At 53.1% G+C, this 26,932-nt stretch overlaps 1 protein-coding gene across 7 annotated transcripts in view; it reads left to right on the top strand.

The window, feature by feature from the left end:
* The window catches only part of CACNA1B (calcium voltage-gated channel subunit alpha1 B), a 173,457-nt gene that overhangs the window by 135,714 nt on the left and 10,811 nt on the right, over positions 1–26,932 (top strand). For 6 of the 7 annotated variants that reach the window (XM_064490855.1, XM_064490849.1, XM_064490850.1 and 3 more), the window contains 7 exons: positions 3,582–3,698; positions 3,980–4,045; positions 5,307–5,398; positions 7,460–7,604; positions 15,762–15,889; positions 20,569–20,665; positions 22,574–22,682. In XM_064490855.1, coding sequence (XP_064346925.1) covers positions 3,582–3,698; positions 3,980–4,045; positions 5,307–5,398; positions 7,460–7,604; positions 15,762–15,889; positions 20,569–20,665; positions 22,574–22,682 — 754 coding nt within the window. Of the gene's footprint in view, positions 1–110; positions 117–3,581; positions 3,699–3,979; positions 4,046–5,306; positions 5,399–7,459; positions 7,605–15,761; positions 15,890–20,568; positions 20,666–22,573; positions 22,683–26,932 lie in introns of all 7 variants that reach the window. The other variant, XM_064490856.1, reaches the window with a different exon arrangement.

The following is a 26,932-nucleotide window of genomic DNA, read 5'->3' on the forward strand; positions in this document are numbered from 1 at the left end:
AACATACAATGCGAAAACCATGTCTCCGTCTGTATGTTGTGCCCTCCTGCGCAAACATCGCAATCTGTAAATAACACGCAAACACCCATCCATGAAAACATCACATGCAGGAAACGGTTGGTTTCATGACTTTACACAGTTCTTGAAGCTCCTGCTTTGCTGGCCCTGCTCCTCTCCTTTCTCTGTTTCCTGTCGCCCCGCCCCACCCCACCCCGTGCTCGGAGCCCAGCTGCACCTGTCCCTCTGGCCTTTCACGCGCCCTCCCAGCTCCTGGGTCCAGCAGGGGCTTCTGAGGTCCTCCAGGGACCATTTGATCGCAGGAACTGGCCTGGGGCCAGGAGAGGAGGAAGGGGCTCGAGTGAGAGGCTGGTGAGCACCTGGGCAGTCTTTCTGCCGGGACCGGCTCAGAACTGGGGAGGTTTTGTGGGATGTGAATTTGGACCTGATCCCTGTGACGTCCCTGGTTTCTGTCGCACCATCCCCGGCCTCCTGCTTGTCTCCGTCACCCACGGACAAAGAGGGCTCGCCTCTGCCCGGCGGCCTTCCTGGACGGACCCTTCTGTGGGGTCTGGCTAGGGGCCCTGGCCTGGGGACATTGGCCTGACTGAGTAGAAGGAGGGGCTCTGCCCCAGGAGACAGCACGGATGCACGCGAGCCCCCAGTCGGCGAGCTGGTGTGGACTGAGCAGGTGGTGTGGACAGGGCTCCCTTCCAGGCCCTCAGGGATGTCTGAGGGGAGAGCAGGCCACCGGGAGCCGGCTACCGGAGGCTGTGACTGGGAGTTCACGTAAAGGAGCAAACACTTGAAACCCCTGCTGCAGGAATTGAGTGTCTGTGACACAGGGCTTCACAATCAGGGCAGAAAAGCCTGAGTTTTGAGAAAAAGCCATTTGCTGCTGCAGAAATAGCAGGCGACACCCTCTGTCTGCACAGGCTCCTGCTCACTCCACCCGACCTGTGCTCAGCCCGTCCTGTCCTCCCACTTCTGCGCCCCTCCCCGCCCTCACGGCACATCCCTGCCCGGCGTGCGGGGCACCCGGGGCACCCGCTCTCCCTGCCCCTCCGTGGTCAGTCCCCTGAGTGGGAGAGCAGCTGTCCAACGCACTGCCGGACCTCCCCGGACGCGTGTGCGCAGCCTGAGGGGAGGCCCCGTGTGCTGCGACTCTGACCAGAGGCAGCGATGCTCTTGGATGCAGGAGACGCGGGTCTTGTTCTGGGGTCAGTCGATCACCCTGTGGGCTGGTGTTTCACAGTGCGTAGGGAACATTTAAATTCCTTTCCCCAGTGTTCCTCACTACCTGGGTGTGATGTCCGAATGTCTCTGTCCTGTGGGGGAGGAAGCTGACTGTCAGTGGACCTGGGGACCAGTGTCCCCTCGAGGTGCTTCAGCTGCCGTGTTGAGGGGTGCAGAGCTGACCTTCCCTGACTGGGGGGTGCAGTAAGGAAGGGCCTGGCTTGGCGGCGGGTGAAGCTGCTCCTGGGTGCGACAGAAACCATGGACTCTCGGGGGCAGGGCAGGCGTGTCCACCTCCCAGGACTGGCTGAGGCCAGAGGTGACCGTGCACCGCCGTGGGAGGCTGCCGTGTGCCTGCTGTCCCTCCGTCCCGCATGCCGTCGGTGTGGTGGTGCTGGCAGCCCCCGCCCTGGGTGCAGCCCCAGGGGCTCAGCCCGTCACACTCTGCCTGGAGCGCCCATGGCTGTGGTCACCGTCCATCCTCATGGCTCTCCAGGGCTGTCTGTCTGCTGGCACCCCGCCCTCCCCTCCCGAGAGAGAACAATCTCCACAAACGGGCCTGAGGCTGAATGTGTCCTGCGCTCACACGAGCCGGGATGTGGATAAACGGCGCCTCTTCCTGCCTGGTCTGGCATCCGCCCCTTCTTTCTTACCCAGAAGCCTGTACTTTCCCCCAGCATCTTCAGGAAATACTCTTGTCTGTGCCAACTGTCTGAGCAGACCGCTCTGGGTCCTGGCCCCTCAGACCCACCTGTGCAGGTGTCTTCAATGTGGAGACCCCTGGGGAGATGAGGCACTTGGCAGCCCCTCCCTTAGAGCTGAGCTTTGCTGTCTGGTGTGGAGGACGTCCTGGCCCTGTAGACAGAGTCCCCCTTCTGTCCCCGTGCTCGTCCTCCTGAGGCGGCTGGCTCACCCGAGGGCCCCCAGAGCCCGTGTGGACCTGTCTCCTCCGTCCTGTCCACCTCAGAGATTCTCCTTCCCCAGCACAAGCGGGTGAGGGGCTGCAGGGAAATGAGTGCACCCTCCAGGGTCACACCTGGGATCCACTGCTGCCTTCTCAGTGATCTGGGCCACAGTTGTCCCTCCTTGTGCCTGCCAGCCATCCCCTTGCCCTGTGCTTCGAAACCTGTGAGCCACCCCTCGGTGTAGTTCTAAGTCCCTCACCAGCAGAGACAGTCCAGAGTCGCTGGGGGGAACCAAAGGTGCCAGCCCCTGAGACGAGGCAGACAAGGAGTGGGTTGAGGCCACTGTCCCTGGAGGAAGGAACAGGACCCATCCCTCCAACTGAACGTCTCGTCCCTGCCAGGACCAGACAGGCAGCCCTGGACGGAGGGCGCGCGGCTCCGCGCAGGCCCCGTGCCTCCTGCACGCGCTCCCGCTGTCGCTGTCTCATTCAACACCTGTGCTCTCTTTCCTCGGTACTTGACCACTGAGTCTGGCAACATGATGTGTCTAGCCTGAGCTGCTTGCATATTTTTTAAGTGGCAAAGTGGCAGGAATCTGCTCTCAGGCTGTGTGTGAGCACCTGGTCTCTAAGCAGACAGGGCAGCAAGCCACCCGGGCCCACGAGCACCCCCATCTCCTCGCCGACACTGCCCAGAGCCGTGCCCCCAGAAAGGGAAGTGCCGGTAACTCAGGTGCTCCCAGGTCGTCTGCGGAGTCCAGAGGTTGTCGGTTTATTTTGTGCTTGATTTCGGACCCTTTGGGTGAGGGAGCAGTGCTAGGTGGCTTGGGTTCTCTGGAGCAGAGACCAGTTGTGGATTGCAGAGGTGGCTTCCCTGGGGTGAGCAGCAGGACCACCGACACCTGCAGCTCCTGTGGTGACCAGTCTCCAGGCCCCTGCAGCTCTCCAGAGGAAGTGTCTGCCCTCTGCTGGGTCCCAGGCAGGGGCTTTGCTGGCCTCATGGGAGAGAAGGGCATGGCCACCAGGCCTGAGGCAGGGCCCTTCAGAGGCCTCGATGGAGAGGCAGCCCTGCCTGGCACCTGGGCTGCTTGGCCGTGTCCTGCAAGAGGCAGTCAGTGTTGGAGGCCCAGCCACGGGGCGTCTCCTGGCTCCTCCGGGCAGCAGGGAGCGGCTTCATGGAACCTTTCTCTGTCCCTCCCTGTGGAGGGACTTCCTCTGGTTTGCTGCATGAGAAGTGGTTTGCAGTGACAAGCTTCACTCTTGGCAGGTTTCCTGGTGGCTGACTGCTGCTTACACTGCGAGGCCGTGACCTTCTGTTTCAGTCTCTCTCCTTCCCGCTTCCTTTGGGGCCACCGTGACTGGGGATAGGTGGGTGGGGAGCAGCTGCCCTGGGCCTGCGGGAGGCGGGTTCCAAAGGCCAGAGCGCAGCCTTTCTTCCCTGCAGAACAACTTCATCAACCTCAGCTTCCTCCGCCTGTTCCGTGCCGCCCGGCTCATCAAGCTGCTCCGGCAGGGCTACACCATCCGCATCCTGCTGTGGACCTTCGTCCAGTCCTTCAAGGTGAGGCCAGCCTGGCCTGCGCTCCTCCGGGGTAGGGGCGGGTGCACAATTCCCACTGGGACCGTAGAGCCTCTTCATGCTCACGGAAGCCCGGGGTGGGTTTTATGACGTGGCTTGTGTGTGAAGGAAGTGAGAACGGTCGCCCGGTGTGGGGGGCATGGTGGTCGTGGGGTTGGATCTTCAGTCAGCAGAGGTCCGTGCGGCCCCAGGGCCCGGCTGCCACCTGCTCTGGGGCACGGTGTGGCGGCCCCCCCTGGAGCTGCACCCTCGTGTCTCCACAGGCCCTGCCCTATGTGTGCCTGCTCATTGCCATGCTGTTCTTCATCTACGCCATCATTGGCATGCAGGTGGGTGTGCGCTCGTGGCCGCGGGCAGGTCGGCCTCTCGGACGTTTCCGTGAGCCACGCGCTGTCTGAAGCACTTTATGGCCTCAGTGCCCAGAAGGACTGTCGTGTGGACGAGGGCACTGAGGCACCAGGGCCCCGTGGGCGAATGCGCTGCTGTGCCCTCAGTGGACTCTGCTGGGCTATGTCCGGCGGCCGGGGGGCATGTGTGAGTGAGTGCTGGCCCCACAGTGGCAGAGCGTTTGAGCACGTCTGCCTGGTGCCCAGTGGCCTGCCGGGCAGCAGCAAGTGATTCCTAGTCCAGCAGCGATTCTGAATCCTTTGCAGGAGATTCTGTACCGCTGAAGAAAAAAATTCAGCAGGATTGTATCAGAGCACGGTACTGGTCAGATTCAGCTTGCGTAACTTAGATTATTTTTATTTTGCCAAAGAACCCTGTCAGCTATTTGGGAGAACACTTACGAGACACCAGGTATAAACCGTTGGCATCTGGCCTCTCTCTAGTGGGGGAGGGGGTGGGAGGAGACAGTGTCTTAAAGTTTGCTGAAGACTGAACTTTTAAGCTCTGTTTTTAGGGATTGAAAAGTCCTCTTGCTTAGAATTTGCTGAGATCTGTCATTGTTTAACACAGTTATGTAGTTTTTCCTGCTTTGGTCTGTGGATATACAAAACGTGCCACTGGTCTTTGTTCTTGGTGGTGATGTGATAATTCGTAAATTTTCAGCCAGATTCCAGACTGTAAGTTAAGTATCGTTACTGACTCGTTTGCATTTCTAACCCTGAAAGAGATCAGTTAAAATGATTAAGAAGCTTATTGTGATATCTGCACAGATATGTAAGAAGGAACTTCCGAGCCATGTAGCAGAACTTCGCCAGGACAGTGACTGCCTGGGGGGCACTGATGAGAGAGTGAGCATTGGGAGGCTCCCTTTCCGCCGCGCAGCAGAGCCCGCGCAGACGTAGCTCTGGGTCCCAGCCTTGCTAGTCGTGCGGGCAGCCGCCAGGGCAGGCCCACAGCCGGCCAGCACACGCGGAGCCGTGGGACGCTCGTGTGCTTGCCTTTCAAGAGTCTCCTCCACCCTGGAGACGCTCAGACCCCTCCAGCCCCACAGCAGCGGTGGCGGCTTTGTTGGGACTTCTCCGGCTGAGGGCAGCGTCCTGTCTCTTGTGCGTCCTCACCCGCACACACACACCGCCTTCTGCCTGGAGACGGACGCTCCCGAGGACACAGCGTGTCAGGCTGCAGCCTCCTTGTCCATTTCAGGTGTTTGGAAACATCGCCCTGGATGACGACACCAGCATCAACCGGCACAACAACTTCCGGACGTTTCTGCAGGCCCTGATGCTGCTGTTCAGGTGAGCCTCTGGGAGGGAGGCCGGGTCAGTGGCTCCTTCCTCATTCCGGGTTGGGGGCAACCCCCGGGTCCCCCTCCAGCCCCCGATCCTGCTGGCTTCCCTGCAGTGGCCTTTCCAGTTTCTCCTCTCTCTCTGCGCCTCCTTCCCTAGGGCTCCTGGGCCTCAGGACAGACTGAAGGGAAGCCCCTGAGAAGGTCAGCCTGAGCGCCCCAGGCCAGGCCGGCCTCCACCACCTTGTCTCTGCTCCGGTCAAGGCTGCAGCCTGAGAGGTCTGGGTGGACAGGTGTCCAGCAGGGCCTTTCATGGTGTGTCGGCCCCAAGCCTCCCTCTGTGCACCTGAGTGATTTCAGGGGTCGGTAGGGTGAGGGAGGGGGCAGCAGAGAACTGTTATCCGCAGACCGTGTGGCCGCTCTGACCCAAGGAACCCAACTGGCCGAACTGCTGGTCCGAGGGCCTCCACCTGCCGCTGCTGCTCATGGGAGCTGCGGTTCCTAAGTTTCTGGGCGTAGCCAAACTAGGCACCAGGAGGACCACAGACTCGTTTAGGGCCCAGAGGCCCGCCTGCAGAGGTGCACAGGACGGCTCCCAGCAGCTGTTAGCAGCTCTTAAACGTGGCTCTCCTGAGTTGAGAACGAACTTGTGGGCGGAGGGGAGAGGGTAGAATGCGTCCCCCTGCCTCCAGCGCCCCCTCCCTTGCCACGACACTGCAAGGGAGAAGAGCCCTTTCTTCAGTGATTCATGGTGAGGGGGCCTGATGTCAGACCCGGCCGTGGGCCCCTTCCTGAGGCTTCATCGCTTCATGCCATTTCTGTAAACATGTCTGGCTGCTGCCAGGCCTGCTTCTGGGCACCCAACACAGCTCGCCCTTGCAGGTGTGCCCGGGGGACCCTGGAAGTTCTCCTCTGTGTCGGGGCGAGCTCCGACCCAGGCCGGCTTCGCTGCGCTGCCGGGAGAGCGCGCCGACTGTCCCCCGTCAGATGAGCAGCGTCGTTAGGCTTACTCTTTCCCCAGGCAGCGTCGTTTCTCTGGACTTCAGTGATTACATTGATTTTACTTCTTCACTTACTGCCATCCTGCCTCATGCCACAAGAGGTCTGAGGGGGCCGCCAAGTCAGTCTTCGTTTTACGCCCTTGGTCTCAGAGGTCTCCCTCCCTCCCTCCCAACCTTTTTGCCACGTGTGAGCCTCCTCACCATTCAGGCCCAGCACAGGCCACCCTCAAGAAGCCCTACCCCTGGCCACTGTCACTGGGGCGTGGGCCCAGCTTCTCCCAGGGATGACCACACAGGTGCCCAGGTGGGGACCCAGGCCAGAGGCTGCAGTGCTAGTGACCAGTGCCCAGGAACAAAAGTCCACACAGTAGGGTCCTCTGTCCTGGCTGCTCAGGGTGGGGTGTTCTTGATGTGATCGAGACACAGCCGAGTCATTGGTCTGACCTGCTGGGCTGCTGGGCTGGGGGAGCGAGGATTAGGTTCTGACCTGTGGTTAGTGGACCTGCAGGTGAGCTGGGGGCGAGGATTTGGTTCTGACCTGTGGTTAGTGGACCCATGGGTGAGCGGGAGACAGGGGGTGTTTTCTGGTAGGAAGCTGTTGTAGCAACTCAGGGAGTGATTGTTGCTTCACCCAGGGCGGGTAAGAGGTGGGAAGCGGTGAGGTTCTGGCTGTTTTTAGGGCAGGGGAACAGATGAGCAGGATGTGGTGAGAGAGAGGAGGCAGGACCACTCCCTGGACTGTGGCCTGGGCACGGGACTGTGGAGTCACCATTTCAGGATGAAGACTGGGTGTCACATGCTGGGGAGGAGGTCCCAGGGCCTGGAGGGAGCTCACCGTTGTGCCGACCTCTGGTGCAGTGGGCTGTTCTCAGTAATTCCTGCTTTCCCAATGAATGATCAGTTTGAAAATCGAATGCCAGAGAGGCATCTGTTTCCCAGACCCCACTCATGTGTGGGTTCCCTGTGGGAAGCGAGCCGGCCCTCCTCAGTGACCGGGCTCCCTGGTTCCTCCCCAGGCCGTCCTGGGCCGCCCTTTCCTTCGCGGCCTCACAGCTCTGCCCTCTTCACAGGAGTGCCACGGGGGAGGCCTGGCACGAGATCATGCTGTCCTGTCTCAGCAACCGGGCCTGCGATGAGCTCGCCAACGCCACTGAGTGTGGGAGTGACTTTGCCTACTTCTACTTCGTCTCCTTCATCTTCCTCTGCTCCTTTCTGGTGAGTCCTGGGCCCTGTGCCCATCCCAGCGCTGGCATCTGCCTATCTCAGACCATCTTGGGTCCCCCACTCTCCTGCTGGGCCTCACCTTTGATCTGTGCCATGTTGCTGACTCCGTGTCGACGGCCCTCATTTCCCCAGAGTTGACGACTCATTAAGCTGAAAGGACCCAGTCAGCAGTGAGCCCCCGCGGGCCCTGCCTGTGCCTCCGTGGAAGGAGCTTTACGCTTCCGTGGGGGCAGGAGTCCCTCAGCTTCTGGAAGGACTTGCCCCATGGTCATAAGATACAAAGAAGCAGTGCTCCGGCCCCATGCTTGGGGTGGACGTGCCACAGGAGACCTGTGGGGTTAGGTGGGAGGTGTCAGTGGGCTGGGTCCCGGGTGTGGATTGTGTTCCACATCAGCAGAAGCCTCTGGGAGTCTTTGAGCCGGGTGTGACATCATCTGCTTGACATCTTAAAACCTTGCTCTGGCTTCTGGCTTCTGGCTTCTGGTCGGGAGAGGCTACAGAGTGGGCAGGGAGACAAGAAGGTGAGAGCCGCCTGGAGAAGGCTGGGTGTGAAGGGAGTTGTGTGGAGTTGGGCTGCATTTTAAAGACAGAGCTGATTGATGATTGAACATGGACAGGAGAGAAAAAGGGGAAAGATGAGTCCTGGGGCTTACTGGGTCATGGAGTGCGTGGTTCTTCCCCCGAGATGGGAAGACTAGGGGGCTGCAGGCATGGGGTTGGGGAGGGAGGGAGAGAGACATGGGGTGGACCTCTGGGCTGGAGATGTGGATTTGTCATCAGTGTCTGGCGTGCCTATGGGCTGGATGACGCCCTCTAGGCCCCTGCTGCACACTTGTGGTCCAGAGACCCAGGGTTTAAGCACCACTCGAGCACTTGTTAGACCTGCAGATTCCTGGGTCCCTCCCAAGACTTACTGAATCAGGATCTCTGGGAAAGGGACCCAGGAATCTGAGTTTTAACAGGCTCCTCAGGTGGTCTGTGTGTGCTAGACTTCAAAGAGTGGTGGCCTAGGGAGAGTGTTGTTGAGAAGAGGGCTGAAGCCCAACCCAGGGTATTTAAGAGACAGAAGGGAGTATGGGACCCAGAGTGGAGAAGGAGCAGTGAGGCTGGTAGAGAACCAGACGGGGACAGTTCCTGGGAGGCCAAGGGAAGAACACGTGTCAAGTGGAGGGAGGATCAACCATGTGAAGTGCGGCTGGGAAGTAAAGTAAGTGGACATGGAAGGGTAGAGGCCATGCGTAACCTTTGCATGCAAGAACAGTTGCTTTGGCATGTTGGGATCAGAGCAGGTTCAAGAGATAATGAGAGGCCACGAGCACGGCAGGAGCAGACAGCTCCTGTCACAGTGGGCAGTGCTGAGCACACACTTCAGATTTACAGTCGTAATTCTCAAGCAGGACCAGTCAGCACAGTTGGTGCTTTTTCTCACTGCCTGGCACCGTGGATAGAGAAGTGCGTCATCCAGAATAATGAAGAGGCAGGAACAATTTCAGACTCATTCTATGAGCCCAGTATTACCTTGACACCAAAACCAAAGACACTACTAGAAAAGAAAACTGCAAACCAGTACCTCTATGAATATTGATGTAAAAATCATCTACAAAATACTAGGAAACCAAATTTAACAGCATGTTGAAAGGATTGTACACCCTGACCAAGTGGGATTTAGTCCTGGAATGCAAGAATAGTTCAACATATGAAAATCAATGTAACACACCATATTAATTAACAGAATAAAAAGAAGAAAACCATGTAATCATCTCAATTGATTTAGAAAAAGCACTGGAAAAAATTCAACCTCCTTTCTGGATAAAGTACTCAATAAACTAGGAATAGAAGGAAACCACCTCAACGTAATAAAGGCCACATGTGAAAACCCATAACTAACATCACTCTCAGTTAGGAAAACTCAAAGGTTTCCCTCTAAGATCAGGAACAAGGCAAGTTCACCTGATTTCACCACTTCTGTTCAATATGGTCCTGGAAGTCTTAGCCAAAGCAATTCGTCAAGAGAAAGAAATAAAAGGCATCTACATTAGGAGGGAGGAGGTATAATTGTTTCTCTCTCTCTCTTTTTTTTTTTTGCAGATGACATGATCTTATATGCAGGAAACCTTAAAAATTCCACAAATAACCTGTCAGAACAAATAAATGAATTCGGCAAAGTTACAGGACACAGAATAAACACACAAAAATCAGATGCACTCTATACATTTAAGGCGAACAATCTGAAAAGGAAATTAAGAGAACAATTCTTTTTACAATAGCATCAAAAAATAAAAAAGAACTGAATACTTGAGAATAAGCTTAACCGAACAAGTGAAAGACTTAAACACCGAACATTACAAAACATTGTTGAAAGAAGTTAAAAAAAAGGCATAATTAAAGGGAAAGACATCCCATGTCCATGGATTGGAAGATTTAATTTTGTTAAGATGTCAGAGGTATCCAAAGTAAACTACAGATTCAGTGCAATACTTATAAAAACCAATGTTTTTTTTTTTATTGTTCTACAGAAATAAAAAATTCTTCTTCCAAAATTCATATGGGATCCCAAGGGTCCACGAATAGCCAAAGGGGAAAAAATTGAAAGAGGACAAGGTAGGAGGTCTCACACTTTGTGATTTACAAAATCTGTATCAAAACTTCAGTAATCAAAATAGTATAGTACTGGCATAGAGATAAGCATACAAACTGATGGAACAGAATAGCGTTCAGAAATAAACCCTCACATACATGGTCAAAGATTTCTTAAATGATTGCCAAAACCATTTAATGAAAAAAAGATAGAGTTTTCAACAAATGGTGCTGGGGAAACTGGAAACTGGACATACTCATGCAAAAGAATGAAGTTGGATCTTTACACTGTATATAGGATTTAGCTCAGAATTGATCAAAGTCCTAAATGTAAGAGCTTTAACTATAAAACTCTTAGAGGAAAACATAGAGGGCCAATCTTAATGACCTCAGATTTTGCAAAGGACTCTTATATTTGACACCATACTCATGAACAAGGAAAGAAAAAAAAAAAAAGAATAATTGGACTCCTCAAAATTTAAAATTTTGGTGCATCAAAGGGCACTACTATCCAAAGGAAAAGGCAACCCAAGACAAGGAATGGGAGAAAAATTTTGTAAGCCATATATATGATAAGAGGTTACTATCCACAATATGTAAAGAACTCTTACAACTCAACAACAGAGAGACAACCATATAGAAATTGTCAAAGTACTTAAATAGACATTCTCTGAAGAGAATGTACAAATGAAAAGATAAGATTCTCAACATCACTAATCATTAGGAAAGTGCTTATCAAAACCCATGAGACACTACTTCATACCCATTAGTATTGTTATTTAAAAAAACAAAAACAAAAACAAATATAAATGAAACGAAATAACAACTGTTGGCGAGGATGTGGAGAAATTGATACCCTTGTGCACTGCATGTGGAAATGTAAAATGGTGTAGCCACCATGGAAAACAGTACAGTGTTTTCTCAAAAAATTAAACATAGAATTAAAGTATGATTCAGTAATTTCACTTCTGGGCATATACCCAAAATAATTGAATGGAGGGACTCACATAAATATTAGAAATAGTCACATATGTCCATAGCATTGTTCACAATCGCCAAAAGTGAAAGCAGCCAGGCGTTCACCAGCAGATGGCTGGACAAAAAAGTGTGATAAGGACATGCAAGGGGGTATTACTGAGCCTTACAAAGGAAGACAGCTCTGACACATGCTGCAGTATGAACGAACCTTGGGGACATTGTGCTAAGTGAAATACACCAGTCACAGAAGGAAAAATGCTGTATGATCCCATTCACGTGAGGTGCCTGGAGTAGCCAAATTCATAGAGACAGAAAGTAGAACGGTGGTTGCAGGGGATGAGGGGGAGTGGGGAGTTAATATTTAATAGGGATGGAATTTCAGTCTGGGAAGGTGAAAAAGTCCTGTAGACACATGGTGGTGATAATTTTACAACTTGATACTGAATACCACTGACCTAATTTCTTTACAATGGTTAAATTGGTGCATTTTTGTCATACATACTTTACCACAATAAAAGTGATAGTAAAGAAAGAATTAACTTCAATTCTACTCAAACTCTTCCAAAAGATGGAAGAGGAGAGAACAAGTGACGACACAGTCTATGATGCCAGCATCTCTCTGATACCAAAGCCAGGCAGAGATGCCACAAGAGGAAACCACAGATTACATTCCTCGTGAATATATACATGTAAAAATCTTGAACAAGATACCAACAGACTAATTCCAACAACACAGTAAAAGGATTATACAGCATGAACAAGTGGGATTTTCCCCAGGAAGGTGAGGAAAGGATGGCTCAACATATGAAGACCAATCAATGTGATGAGGGATAAAAGCATGTAATAATCTCAATAGATTCAGAAACAGCATTTGACAAAATGCAACACCCTTTCATGATTAAAAAAAGAAAACTAGTAAACTCAGAGTAGAAGGGAACTGCCTTAACACAGTAAAGAGCTTCTGTGAGAAACCTAACATCACGCTCCATGAAATACTAAAAGCTTTCTCTCAAATATTAGGAGTAAGACAAAGATGCCCACTTCAATCACTTCTTTTCAGCATTGTGATGGAAGTCCTACCCAGAGCAACTGGGCAAGAAAAAGAAATAAAAGGCATCCAAATTGGAAAAGAAGGGGTAAAATGTCTCTATTTGCAGGTGACATTATTCTGTAAACATAGCAAATCCCAAAGGACACATGCACAGACACAAAAACGACTAGCTCTATTAAGTGAACTAAGCAAAGTTCCAGGGTACGAAATCAACACGCAAAAATCAGCTGTGTTTCTGTACATCAGCAATGAACAATCTGAAAAGAAAATCAAGAAGATAATTCAATTTCCAAAAGCATTCAAAATAGTAAATTACCTAGGAATAAACACCCGTAGAGGTGAAAGACGTGTACACGAGGAACTACAGAGTGTTGCTGAACGAAGGAATCGGGGAGCACTGCTGAGATGGCAGCAGTCCCTCAAGGTGATCTGCGTGTGAAACGCAAAGATCACCATCAAAATTCCAACAGCCTCTGCCGCAGAAAACGGAAAAGCCAGTCCTCAAGTTCATGTGGACTCTCAAGGGGCCCCAAATAAGCAGCACAGTCTTGAAAAATGAAAAGCTAGAGCCCTCACATTTCCCAACTTCAAAACTTACTCTAAAGCTACAGTAATCAAAACAATGGAGCTGGTAGATATCTTCCCAAAGAAGACATACGTGAAAAGATTCTCAACATCACTAATCTTCAGCGAAATGCAGATTAAAGCCGCCGTCCGCTACCACGGCACACCGTTAGAATGGCTGTCATCAAAAAGACCAGAGAAACCAAGTATTGGCAGAAATGGAGAGAAAAGGGAACCCTTGTTCACTGTTGGTGGGAATGTAAATTGGTGCAGCCTCTGTGGAAAACACTATGCAGGTTCCTCCAGAAGTTAAAAAATACAACCACCATATGACCCAGCAATTCCACCTCTGGGTATACATCCAAAAGAAATGAAAACAGGACATTGAAAGAGTATCTGTGCTCCCATATTCATTGCAGCATTATTCACAATAGTGAAGATACGGAAACAGCCTACATGTCCATCACCAGGTGAATGAAGAGAGATGTCACACACACACACACACTTGAATCTTATTCAGCCATGAGGAGGAAGGAAATCCTGCAATCTGTGAGACGTGGATGGACCTTGAGGGCGTTACGCTAAGTGAAATAAGCCAGACGGAGAAAGACAGATACTGCGTAGTGCTGCTTACATGTGGAATCTTTTTTAAAAAGTCAAAATCTTAGAAACAGAGTAGAAAAGTTGTTGCCAGAGTCTAGGGGTGAGAAAACAGGGAGAAGTTGGTAAAAGAGTACAGAGTTCCAGCTGCATCAACAAAGTCTGAGTCTAATGTAAAAGCTGGTGAGTATAGCTGATAACACTGTGTCGTGTAATTGAGACCTACTGAGAGGGCAGACCTGAAGTGTTCCATCACAGAAAGATAAGCATGTGAGGTGGCGGGTGTTTGGTTAACTGGGTGGATGTACACTTCAAGTGTCCTACACGTTTATTTGCCAGTTTGCCTCAGTAAAGCGGGGGGTGACAGCAGTGTGGGGCGGGGTAAGTGTGGGCCAGTGGGATAGGACTGAGCAAGCCCAGGTGTCTCAGGCCAGTTGATTCTGATGAGGATGCCAGCACCACTCAACATGGAAAGAACAGTTTGTCTAGCAAATGGTGAGGAGCTAACTGGGCCTCCAAATGCAGGAAAACAAGGCTGGACCCTTACCTCATTCCATGTGAAAAAAATTAACTCAAACTCGGTCAAAGACCTAAATGTAAGAACTAAAACTGTAAAACTTTTAGAAGGATAGAGGGGCCATCTTCATCGCCTCAGATTTGGCAAAGGATTCTTAGATCTGACTCTCAAATCATGAGCAAGAGAAGAAAACATAGAAAAATTGGACGACTCAAAATTTAAAACTTTTGTGTGTTAAAAGGACATTATAAAAAATGAAAAAGCAATATAAGGAATGAGAGAAAATACTTTTATAAGGGCTTGATACGCAAAATATATGAAGAACTCCTACAACTCAGTAACAGAAACACAGCCAACCATGTAAAAAATGGACAGAGAATCAGAATAGTCATTTTTCCAAAGAAGATAAACAACTGGCCAAGAAGCACAGGAAGATATTCATATTCCGTGTTTATTAAGGAAGTGCAGATAAAAACCACACTGAGGTACCATTTCACACTCAACTAGGATGGCTAGAATAATGTGTGTTTTTTTTTTAAACGGAAAGTACCAGGTGTTGAGGACATGGAAAAATAGGAGCTTTGGTACATTGCTGATGGAAATGTGAAAATCAACAGCTCCTGTGGAAACCGGTTTTCCTCAAACAGCTAAGCACAGAACTACCATATGACCCAGAAATCCCACTCCTAGGTACGCACCCAAGAGAAATGAAATGATGTGTCCACAGAGAAGTCTGCACATGAATATTTACGGCGGTGTTGACCGTAACAGCCAAAAGGTGGAGACAACCCAAATGGATGGTCTGTCAACGGAAGAACATGTAAACAGATTGGGGTACAGACCTGCAAAGAAGTATTACTCAGCCACAAAAAGGAATGAAGTTCTGACGTGCTGCGGTGTGGATGAACTTCAGAAACACCACACTAAGTGAAAGAAGCCAGACGCAAAGGTCATATATTGTGTGATTCCTTTTATGTGCAATATCCAAAACAGGCAAATCCATAGACGCAGAGAGGAGACTGTTGGTTTTCAGGGAAGGGCAGGATGGAGGAACAGGGGCGATGACTGAGCGGCTCAAGGTGTTCTCCTGGGTGGTAAGAAGTTCTGCAACCAGGGGAGGGGCAGTAGTCCACCGTCATGACTGCACTGAGTGCCGCGGGAGGCACTCGCCAGAATGGGTGGTTGTTTGCTAAGTGAATTTCAACTCAATCTAAGAAAACAAAGCAAACAGCAGGGTTATACTGTAGAGCACAGGGAACTATATTCAATATCTTGTAGTGACCTGTGGTGAAAAAGAATATGACAACGAATATATGTATGTTCATGTATGACTGAAGTATTGTGCTGTACACCAGAAACTGACACAACATTATAAACTGACTATACTTCAATTAAAAAATTAAAAAAACAGAAAATTAAGCAAAAAAGCCCACCAAAAAAAAAAAAAAAAAAAAAGAACAAGAAACCTGCACTGTTAACTCCAGAGTCACTGCTTTCCTTGAAGGCTACCTGGGAAGGGAAGCAGGCGGGGACCACGGTGGGGAGGACACCCTGGGTACAGGACAGATAGTGGGTGAGGGGCGTGGAGGGCCTGACCTGGGCGTGGCAGTGGAAGTAGAGGGTACAGGCCCTCAGAGGGCTGAGTTCTGGGTGGGGGTTGGCTTGTGGGACCGAGAACCAGGGACAGTGCTGCTGGTGGTAGTGGCCGTGTCAGGAGGCCTGGGGGTCCTCTGTGAGGCTGTGGGGGAGCAGATCTGGCAGGCTCTGGCTGAGTCAGAGTGGCCCCCGTTGCCCCAGCTTGGGATGGGGAGGGGCCGGCTGCAGTCTCTCTGCGTCACCTCCTCCCCTTCCTGTCCTGCAGATGTTGAACCTCTTTGTGGCTGTCATCATGGACAATTTCGAGTACCTTACGCGGGACTCTTCCATCCTAGGGCCGCACCACCTGGACGAGTTCATCCGGGTCTGGGCTGAGTACGACCCGGCTGCCTGGTGAGTGCCCCGTGCACCGGGGTCCCACACGGGGCTGGGCTTCCCTCCTGCTCCCGGGGGCCCACTCGCTCTCAGCCTCCCTGTGCTTTTATCTGCGCCCTGGGCTGAGAACGCCTCTTCTGAGACTGCAGTCCCGCCCTGCAGAGGTGGCTGGGGGTCGTGGAGGGTTGTCAGGGGTCTGCGAGACTCGGAGCGCCTACTGAGCAGGACCCCCGTCTTCTCACAAGGCCCACTGCACACGGGGTTGTAGGGGGGAGGGGGCGCCGAAACGCAGAAGAGCCTTCTCTCAGGGTCTCACTGTTCTTGTGAGTCTGAAGCCTCCGTGGGCAGAAATAACGTGGGGCGTTGGGACGTTCTCCTCGATGGGCTCAGGGCTCTCCCTTGCTGCTGTCTCCCTTGGGGATAAGAGCTACGCGCACCTCTGTGTCACCAGCCCAGGGCGCAAATAGAGGGTTCTCGGTGAACGTTTCTTAAAATCAGATGAGCTGCCAGGGAGGGTCTGGTGTGTTTGGTGGGAAAGGGTTCCTGCGTTGCTGGTGCGTAAGTGAAGGCTGATTCTCTTCCAGACAGGCTGGAGTGTCCTGCAGGGAGTAATTTGGGGTCAGGAAGTTGTCAAGGCCGTGTTCCTTGGGACAGCACAGCAGGGTGGATCCGCCAGTTTGCCCGTTTGTCTGTTCAGGCATCACTCATGCACTCCCCCGCTCACTCATTCCTTCACTCTCTCGAGCTGTTGCTTGGGTAGTTACTGAGGGCTTTGTACAGCAAAACCGAGGACACTGAGGGTGTGAACTGTGCACCAGTGAGGGGTGCGTCTGGCAAGGCCCGCCCTGCAGGGGGACGAGAAGACTGTGACTGGGGTGCAGCCTCTCCCACCTCGGCTCCCTGAGGCTCCTTGGCCTGCCCGCGGCCCCTTGCACGGCTCTGCGTTTGGTCCCCCCTTGCGTGGTGGAAGCCTGGAGGGGACAGTCAGGGTCCTGACTGGGAGGACCCTGCTGCCCGCGGAGCACCTGGGGCTCGGCACGGAGGATGCTCTGGAGCTTTCTGAGCCCCGAGACCCCAGGGCCCGGGAGTTCGGCTGGGCTCCCATACCCGCTTCTTCTCCAGCCTCCCTGGAGCCCCCACCCCGTCACAGTGAGGGTCCAGAAGGCGCCGTGCGAGGCCCTTCCCAGTCTGGGCGGCACCAGGAACCCTGGTGCATTTCCAGGCCCAGAGCATCTCTGAGTGTTTTCCAGTGTAGTGAAAAGTGCACGGTTCTCACACCGGGCAGAACAGACATGGCTGTCGTCTGTGTTTCGTGTTGCACGTGACTGTTTTCGTGGCCTTGGAGGGTCCGATCATTCTCCTGATGCATCAGCATGTCTGCCTGCAGCACATGCTGGAGTCCACAGGCTCAGCGGTATCCCTGGGTTCTCTGGTCAGGATGGCCCCACCAGGTCGGAGGGGAGATTGGCCACACCTGCGGCCTGGGCCTCATCAGGCAAAGGGCAGGAGAGACTCCAGGCTGATGCAAGATTGAGGCTCGTTCCAGGAGGGTCCTCCTAACTGTGGTCCAAAGAGGTGCTGCTGTTTCTGGGCATGTTTTTCCTAGAGATTTGTGTTGCAGGAAGACAGACATTGCATAGACGGTGACTCAGACTCTAGCAGGCCAGTGCAGGCCTGCAGGAGGGGGTGGCATCCCCCAGACCTTCGTGAACTGTAGACCCAGGACTCCCCCGTCAGCTACAGGTGGAGCAGAATTAAGGCAACGAGAAGCAGGCCTGGGCCAGACTGCAGCTTTGTGACTGTGTACGGGGGTGGGGCTCAGACTCTTCCCCAAGCCCAGACTTCTGGAACTGGGGCCTCCGGAAGGCATGGACACTCAAGGATGTGATAGGAAAGTGCTCATGGAAGAGTAGACAGCAAAGGACAGGCCTCACCCCAGAGCTGCCGCCGACAAGAGCTGCAGGCTGGAAGTGGGCTTGTGGCTCCCACGCGTGCCAGGCAGTGGGAGGCCTGGCAGGGGCCCTGAACACACTGAGTCTGGACCCCACGTCCGGGCAGGACAGAGCGTGCTCTGAGAGGCAGAGATGTCACCACCTTTATTTCCCAGGGACCATTCTGCCCCCTCCTCACTCCTGGGGAGACGAAACAACAACAAACTTTATGAAGTATCTTGAGCTTTCTTGTGTATGTGTGTTTTTACCTGTGTAGCTACGTGAGCATGAGCACAAGAGTGTGCATGTATGTTCTGTGTGTGCACGGGTGTGTGTACAGCCACGTGGACGTGAGTGTGTCCGTGTGCAAGCAGGTGTGTGCGTGTGTGTGTGCGAGTGCACCGCATCTTTGCGTTTTGCACCTGTGTGCACGTGTGCACGGGCGTGTGTGTGGGGTCAGGGAGCGGTTGCATCCTGGCACACCCCCCCCCCTTTCGCTGTTGCTGCAGCTCTTTGTGATGAAGTGTAGAGACTCAGAAGAACTGCCATCACCCCTGCCGTGAGCGACCTGTCTGCTCCTCCTTGCGCTCATCCATCTCTCCCTGAGCCCCGCCACGTGCTGGGGCCTGGGGTGAGCAGAGGAGCCCTAGTGTGAGGCAGGGCGGGTCTGTGGAGGGGGAGGCCATCTGGCTGGTGAGTCAGAGGAGGTGGCAGTGGAGCCAGCCAAGGGCGGCAGGGCGGTGCAGCTCCAGAGAAGAGGTGGGGGCCGTGGGGAAGGGGCCTGGCTGGCTGGCTGGAGGGGGGGAGTACATCGCAAAGGGGCTGGAAGGATGGCTGGGAGGGGCTTTGACTTTGTTGTATGGACAGCAGGAACGGTTTTGGAATCAGAGTGACAGTGTTAAGCCCTGAGTTTGCCTCTGGCAGCATCTGAGGGTTTGATGGCAGGAGGGAGGAGATGGGAATGGGGGTTGCTGGTGGGTCTGGGGCTGCACCAGGCCTCCAACCTCTCTTCTGGTCCCTGGGGCCAACAGGGCTGGCAGGCACCTGGTGGGAGGCCACGGGGGAGTCCTCTTTGTGCCTCTTCTCCGGAAGTGAATGCAGCACAGCTTGGAGCTGATTAGACTGAGGGGCCATGGTGCAGGAAAGGAGGCGTCAGTGTCGGCCAGGGCGCCCACTCTGGGAAAGGGCGGTCCTTAGCTGGACCAGCAGGTTCCAGGGAGGAAAGCCAGGTGTATGTGTGTGGGGGAAGCTCAGCCAAGGAGGCCCTGGGGACGCAGGTTCTCGGGGAGCGAGGGAGGGGCTGCCAGAGAGGGGCGGGCGGGGTGGGGCAGGCAGACCAGTGGCTGTGGTGTGTGCAGAGTGCGGGCCCCAACAGGCCAGCGCTTTTTTTGTGCAGAGTGTCTCCTGCCTGCAATGGGTTCCAGAAATCAGCTTGGGGTCACCACACCTCCTGGGGCATTGGAGCCCCAGGCCCAGCAGGGGCTGCCTGTCACCCTCCCCTGCCGCCCCGGCGGAGCGGGAGTGCCGGCCCTTCCTGCCTCGGCTGCCATAACCTGTGACGTTTCCTTTCCGGCTGCCAGATTCATTATAAGGGTACATACAGTGTGCTGCGTTGTGGTGCTCCACCCGTGGGCTTGGGGGAGAACCGCCCTCGTAGGGTGGCCTACGAGGGTTGCTGCTTCAGAACCTCCCTCCAACATACTTCCTCTTCCCTGCCCGAAATGCAGGCAGAGCACACACTCCCTGCCTGACTTGGAAATGACAGCACCTCGCCTCTGCCTCCTGCTGCTCTGCCCCACGCCCCCTGCACTCCGGCCTTCTGGACGCTTTCTAACTCCCAACCCCTCCAGCTGGCTGGGAACAGGCAGCCTTGTGAGACACTGCACACAGAGCTCTCTGGCTGGGCCGTGAGGACGAGGGCCAGCTGCTGGGCAGACATGAGGGGCCAGGTCCCACCTGTGCCAAGAGAGCACCTAACTCACCCGGATTTGCCTCTGGTTTCTTGAGGGTGGACTGATGGTCAGATAGGCCAGAGGTCCAGGGCCCTGGAGGAGGGGGATCTGGGCGCAAGTAAAGCAGGACCAGCTGTACCTCTGCGTCAGAGGAGCCCAGCAACCCAGGGGGAGGAGAGGGCAGAGCCCCAGAGACGGGCCCTCCTGTTTCACCTCTGGATTGATCCACTCTGCTGAGCCCATGAGCCCTGGGAGGAGGGCCAGGCCCTGGGGTGGATGCATCTGCCAGGAAAAGGCTGTCCCCTCTCTCCTGGGTGCCCTGAACCCAAGCAGTGCCTGAGACAGGTGTCCCAGGTGTCGGGGTGAGGCTTCAGGCCTGTTAGCCTGTCTGCCTCGGGAAGACGAAGTCATCACCCTGGACGCCGCCCTAAACCTGGAGCCTTATCCCGTATGTTCTAGTGTGGTGAGACAGCTCTTTCTGATCTGGCATTGCCTGTGGTTTGTATCTGAAAGTGTAAAATCAGAGTTGACACCCCAAAGTCACCCCGACGCAGCCCCATCATGCCCTCCATGTTCTTTGGTTCAGATGCCACCCTGTCTGCTCCCCACCTGGGCCGGAGCGCGGAGGTGAGGCTGGGGGCGCGGACGGGATTGAGTCAAGCAGAGAAATCCCTCGTTTGACTTGTTCTGACTTTTGGCATTTAATCCGACACTGGTTAACTGGGTCTGTTTTCTTGTCTGCTTCCTCCCACTCCCCCGCTGCACCCCTCCCATGGACCCCTGTCTGCCTCTGTCCTCTGGGCCGGGCCTTCAGTGGGCGCATCAGTTACAATGACATGTTTGAGATGCTGAAACACATGTCCCCGCCCCTGGGGCTGGGGAAGAAATGTCCTGCTCGAGTTGCATACAAGGTAGACCCCAACCCCACACCCCGCTGGCTGGCTGTGCTGGGGCTGGACTCCTGTCTCCTCTGGGGCTTGTCCGTCCGTCTGTCTGCTGCTCTGCTGTCTCACTGTGTCTGTTTTCTCTGCCCTGACCAGCTCCACTTCCTTCCCAAACAGAGGGAGACAGACACCATCAGGTGTCTCTGCACCGGCCCCTTGTCCCCCAGGGCTGCCCCAGGGAGGCTCAGGAAGATGGAGCTAGAGGCCACCACCTGCCTTTTCTCCTTCCCTTCTCTTCCCTAGAAATGAGGGAATGACCAGCTTTTTTTTGACCGAGGCTGTCTTTGTTCTGGGCTCAGGACAACACTCAGCGCCTCTGTCTCCTAAGCCCCTGACATGGGTGGAGTTGTGCAGCCCTCAGGGTCTGACCAGGGGAACAGAGGCCTGTGAGGCTCTGCAAGGTGCACTTGAGGACCACCCCCAACCCCAAGCTCCGCACATGCGGAATCTCCCCGGCCTGGCTGCTGTCTCCTGGGAGGAAACGTTGTCTCCAGGGCTTTGCAGGTCCATGGAGGGAAGGAGGCACTGCGGCCTTAAAGGTGCCAGGGGTTGGCGTACTGCTGTCACTCCTGGGGCCTCAGGGGCCCTTCAGGGTGAGGATAGCCCCTCCCCCTGAGCTGCAGGAGCTGAGGACACTGAGGACACCTCCAGCCTCCCTCCTGGGCGGACAAGAAGGCCATGAGGCCCAGCCCCAAGCCCACTCCCTCCTGCCCCTGTGTCTGAGTCACCCCCCTTGGCGAGGAGGGCCCTTCCATCCTCCAGCACTGCCGCCGCCCCTCGTGCTCCCGGGACTCAGTCAGCATGCTGGAGCCCGCCTGCTGTCCCCTCTCTCTGAGCAGGCTCCCCCCAGATCTCTCGTCCCGCGGGTTCTCTGTCCCACTGCCCTGTTGCTGGGCCTGTGTCCGTCACCTGGCTCAGCACAGCCTCTGGCTTCTGAGCGGCTCCTCCAGGCCACATGCAGACACCTCTGGTGTCTCCCTCAGCCCTCCCTTGCCCGGCACACGTGTCGAGCCTGCCTGGAGGCCCTGCATGCAAGGCTATAGCTTTGTCCCCAGGAAGGAGAGCTCTGTCCATGCTGACACCCAGGGCCTGGGTGGGCAGCCAGGGCTGTGACAGGGTGGCCTTTGGAGTCCTTCCCAGCTGTGCTGGCAGCTCCAAGGCTCTGTGCATGAAGAGACCAGGTGAGGCCCCGGGGTGGGCAGTAGCGGAGAAGCTTGGTGAGCTGGCGGGGGGGGGGGGGGTCCAGGAGAGGCAAAGAGTGCTGGGGCTGGAGGGTCCAGGCCCAGGACAGAGATGCCTGTCTGTTTGCCCTGGCCTTGGCCCTCTGCTGCTCCCGAAGATCCCTGGCCCTCCGAGGCTGGGCAGGCGAATGGAGGCTCTGGTAAAGGTGCCCTGGGCAGAGCTCTCCTCACTTGGAAGTCACCTGCTTGCTGCTCCTTCGCGCTGGCCCCTGACTCCCCAGCTCCCCTGGAGAGGAATCCCTCAGCTCCTCCCATCCATCCGTGTTGGTCTGTGGGACACTGTGCTCTAGGAAGCTGTTTTTCCTGGTGTGCGTCCCACAGGTGACCACAGGTCCTAGGACCATGATTGGACGTGCCACATGGGGCTTTGCCAACATTTGGGGGAGAGTCTGGGCCTGTGTCTTTAGCCACCTGCCCTTCATCAGGCTAAAGATTGGACTTGGGGCCAGGGTGCCGGGGACCGGCCTGGGGGTGAATGCTGGCAAAGCTCCCACCCACCCGACCTCTCCTGGGTCCGGGCACCTGTAGGGACCACTCCTGGGAGGCCATGCCCAGCCTCAGCAGCCTGGAGCACCGTGTGCCTGTGGCGGGGGGACCCTGGTGGCCTGGCCCTGACCGGCCCCCTCGTCCCCAGCGCCTGGTCCGTATGAACATGCCCATCTCCAGTGAGGACATGACCGTCCACTTCACGTCCACATTGATGGCCCTGATCCGGACAGCGCTGGAGATCAAGCTGGCTCCAGGTGAGCAAGGCAGCCGTGAGGGGAGGGCAGGGAGCCAGGGCAGCGTGACCGCCCTCGAGGGCTGCCCCAGGCATGTGTGCAGGACAGGGGAGGGGCCAGTCTGGACAGGTTGGAGGACAACTGCCCATGCCGCCCCTGCAGACACTGACCTTCTCCGCTGAAACCATCCCGCACGTTAGCACCATAACGATCCCATTTTCAAGTAAGGAAACTGAGGCGCAGTGAGATTAGATGACTGTCCAGGTTACCACGGGGCCTTGGCGCTGGAACACAGCCTGACCCAGCTTGACCTGACCCAGCGCCCCGCACGGCGTGGAGAGTCTGTGTGCCTGCTCCCCCTTCCCCATAGTGAGCTCGCCGACAGGTCTGCACGGCCTGAGCCAAATCAAGGAGGAAATGAACCTGCAGCATGTCCACCCCTCCCTCCCCCTTGTGTGACGACTGCTTCCCCTGCACAGGGAACAGGAGGGTCACCAGAGGGGACCTGCACTCCCACTGCCCACGCCGCCTTCCTCCCTGCGTCTGTGCCCGTGAGCTTGCCGTCTCCTGTGTAGTGGTTGAGGCACGGCTCGTTGCCCCTCCGCCTGCACACTCCGTCCCACGTTCCTCGTCTACCCAGGAGTGTCGTGCCAGAAATCCTGTATCTGTTCCTTGCCCTGTCGGTGTTCTCTTCCTGCTGGATTACTTCTGCCCATCCACCAACGCGCTCTTACTTCTGCCTTCAAGGAGTTCTTCTCTCCCTCTCTGTCGACGTCCCTGCTTTCCTTCTTTCCTTCGCGGCAGCGGGGGAAGCGGGTCTGCACCGTCCTCTTGAGTCCTCCGTCCCTGGCCTGCGGTCCAGCCTTCACGCCGCAGAGCTTCGCTGGAACTGCTCTTGCTAAGCTCCCTGGCGGCCTCCAGATTCTCAGCCCTTACCTTGTGGACCGTCTGTAGTCTTCTCTCAGCTGTCACTCCCTTCTGTTTGAAACCTCTTTGTGTCTCTCTCTGGTTTCTCTGAAGGGCACTGTGTGCCTCAGACACACAGTCTCACCTTTTCCATGGCTTTAAATGTGAATTCTAATTCCGTATTTTTAGTCCAGGCCTCCTCCCAAACCCAAGACTTGTGCACGTGGACTTATACATGATACAACTTGTCTACTTGTACAGGTTCTTCACTGTCTCTACTTGGAGGCTCAGTAAGCGCCCAGAGTTCACGTGCCCAAAGTTGAGCTCCAGATTCTCACAGTCTTCCGTCTGAATCAGTGGACACTCTGCTCTTAGAGTTGCTCAAACCAAAGCCTCTGGAGTCCTTTTTATTTACTCCCTTTTTTTGTACCCCAGTTCTGATCTATATCTGAACAGTTACCGTGCCTTCGACTCCATCCACTTTCAAAATGCACCCAGAATGCCATCACTTGTCCACCCTTTCGCACGGCCACCTCCTGGTCCGAGTCGCTGTCTGTTAGTTCTTGACTGGGTTGTGGAGTGGCCTTGTAGCTGGTCTGCTTCTGCTCTTCCCTCTTGCAGTCTGCCTTGAACACAACAGCCAGAACGATCATGTTAAAAGTCATACTGGTAAAATGAGTAAACCTCTAGTTAGACTAATCACGCAAAAAGAGAGAAGAGAAAAACTAACCAATATGAGGAACGAAAGCGCGAACGTCACTACAGACCCTGCTGACGTTAGACGGATAACAAGGGACCTCTGTGAACAACTTTGTATCAATAACTTCAACAACTTAAATGAAGTGGAGGAATTCCTTGATGCAAGCTATCAAGCTCATTCAAGAACAGATAACTTGAAAAAAGAAAGTAGAGACAGATAACCAGAGTAATACTGTATTTATTAAATAAATTAAATTCATATTTAAAAATCTTCCAACAAAGAAAATCATAGGCCCAGTTGGCTTTATTGATGAAGTCTCCCAAACATTTAAGGAGGAAATAATTCTATACAAGCTTCTCCAGACAACAGAAAAAGAGGATCTTTCCCAATTTATTTTACAAGGCCAACATTACTCTGATACCAAATCTAGACAAAGACATTACAATAAAAAAATTTACAGACCAGCATTCCTCATGATGTTCAACAAAATTTAGCAAAATGAACATGATGAATAAAGTAGGGTGTATCCCTGGAACGCAAAATGCAAGACGGGTTCAAGTTGAAAAAAATCAATCAATATAACAATATATTGAAAAAGAAAATATATGATCCTCTCAATAGATCCAGAAAAAGCTTTGACAAAATTCAGTATCCCTTTATGATTAAAAAAAAAAAAAAAAACCTCTACATAAACTGGAAATTAAAGCATACCTCCTCAGTATGACCAAGGGTGTCTGTGACAAGCCTCCAGCTCATGACGTGCTTCACAAAGGAAGCCCGGCTCCTTTACCCCTAAGGTCAGCAGCAAGGCAGGGGTGTCTGCTGTCACCACTTTTGTTTAATACCATGCTTGAAGTTCTAGCTGTTGTAACAAGTCAAGAAAAGGAAAGGTGTACCAATCAGAAAGGAAGAAATAAAACTGCCTCTATTCACAATTGACACGATTATCAATGCAGAAAATCCCAAAGAGTCTAATAAAAAGTTAACAAAACTGAGGCATCTGCAAGCCAAGGAGCACCAAGGATGGTTGGGAACCAGAGACAAGAAAGGATCTTCATTAGAGCCTTTGGAGGGATCACAGCCTTGTTGACAACTTGATTTTGAGCTTCTGACCTCCAAAACCGAGACAATAAATTCCTGTTTTTAAAGCCATTAAAAAAAAGTTATAAAAACTAGTATGTGAGTATAGCAAGGTCAATATAAAAAGCAAATGTATTTCTGTAGATTAACAATTAAAATTGAGGAAGTTCTATTAAAGTTACACACAAAACATCAGCTGTTTCTATATTGCTGGATAACTCTTAAAGTATATATGCTAGGTTATATGCTGCAAATTTCACAGTATCGACTAAAGGGATCTTCTCTGATAAATAAATCAAGCACTATATCATGTTCATGCATTCAAGACTCAGTATTGTCAGTTCTTCTCATGCTGATCAATGGAATCAATGTTATCCCAATCAGAATCCCCACAGGCTTTCTGGGTTGAAATTTACAAATTGATTCTAAAATGTACATCAAGAAATCAAACAATCTTGAGTAACAAAAACAATTTTGAAAAAAGAATAAAGTTGGAAGACTCACCCTCCCTGAGTCAAAGACTTTCTATAAAGCTGCATCGGTCAAGCTGTGTGGTGTTGGTGACCAAGTAGAGACACAAGTCAGTGGGACGCAGGAGAGACCCCAGATATAGACGCACACTTATATACAGTCAGTTGATTTTCAATGAAATTACAAGACAATTAAGAAAAGATAATCTTTTCAACAAATGGTGCCAGAAAAATTTAGACAGCTGTATGCCAAAAAAGAGTTGACGTTTACAGTCCTAGTCTGCCTGGGCTGTTGGCAAAATACTGGAAGTGAGTGGCCTAAACACAGAGATTTATCTCCCACAGTCTGGAGGCTGGATGGCCAAGATCCCGATGCCAGGCAGGGAAGTTTCATCCTGGGGCCTGTTCTCCTGGCCTGCAGGCGGCCACCTTCTCACTGTCCTTTCACGTGACCTTTTCTCTGAGTGCACGTGGAGTAGGCAAGATCCCGGGCGTTTCTTGTTACAGGACACCAATCCTACGGGCCAGGACGCCACCCGTATGACCTCATTTCATCTTAATTAATTCCTTCTAGGCCTGATCTCCAAATACGGTCACATTGTGGGTTAAGTCTTCAGCGTATGAATGGAGAGGGCACACAGTTCAGGCCGCAGTGCATACCTTTCACCTTCCACAAAAATTAGCTCCAAATGGATTATACACATAAATATAAAATGTAGAATGATAGAACTTCTTGCAGAAAACACAGGTGAAAATTCTTGGCAATTTTGAGTCAGGCAGATTTTTCAAGACACAAAATGCATGAGCCAGAAAAGGAAAACCTGATACGTTGAACTTTATCAAAATAAAAAACTTTTGCTCTTCAGAAGACGTATAAGAAAATGAAAAGACAAACCAAAGAGTTGGGGAAATATTTGCAAAAAGACGTATCTGACACAGGATTGGTTTCCAGAACACGTGTATATAAAGGTCAGTCACAACTCAGTAGAAAGTAAGCAGCCCAATAAAAGTGGGCGAAAGGCACGAGCAGACGTGGCACCAGAGAAGGCGCACAGAAGGCGCACAGACGCGGAGAGACATCCGGCATCATCAATCACTAGAGAAGTCCGACATGC

Source organism: Camelus dromedarius, chromosome 10 (genome assembly GCF_036321535.1).
Source record: "Camelus dromedarius isolate mCamDro1 chromosome 10, mCamDro1.pat, whole genome shotgun sequence".
In the NCBI taxonomy this organism is placed as follows: Eukaryota; Metazoa; Chordata; class Mammalia; order Artiodactyla; family Camelidae; genus Camelus; species Camelus dromedarius.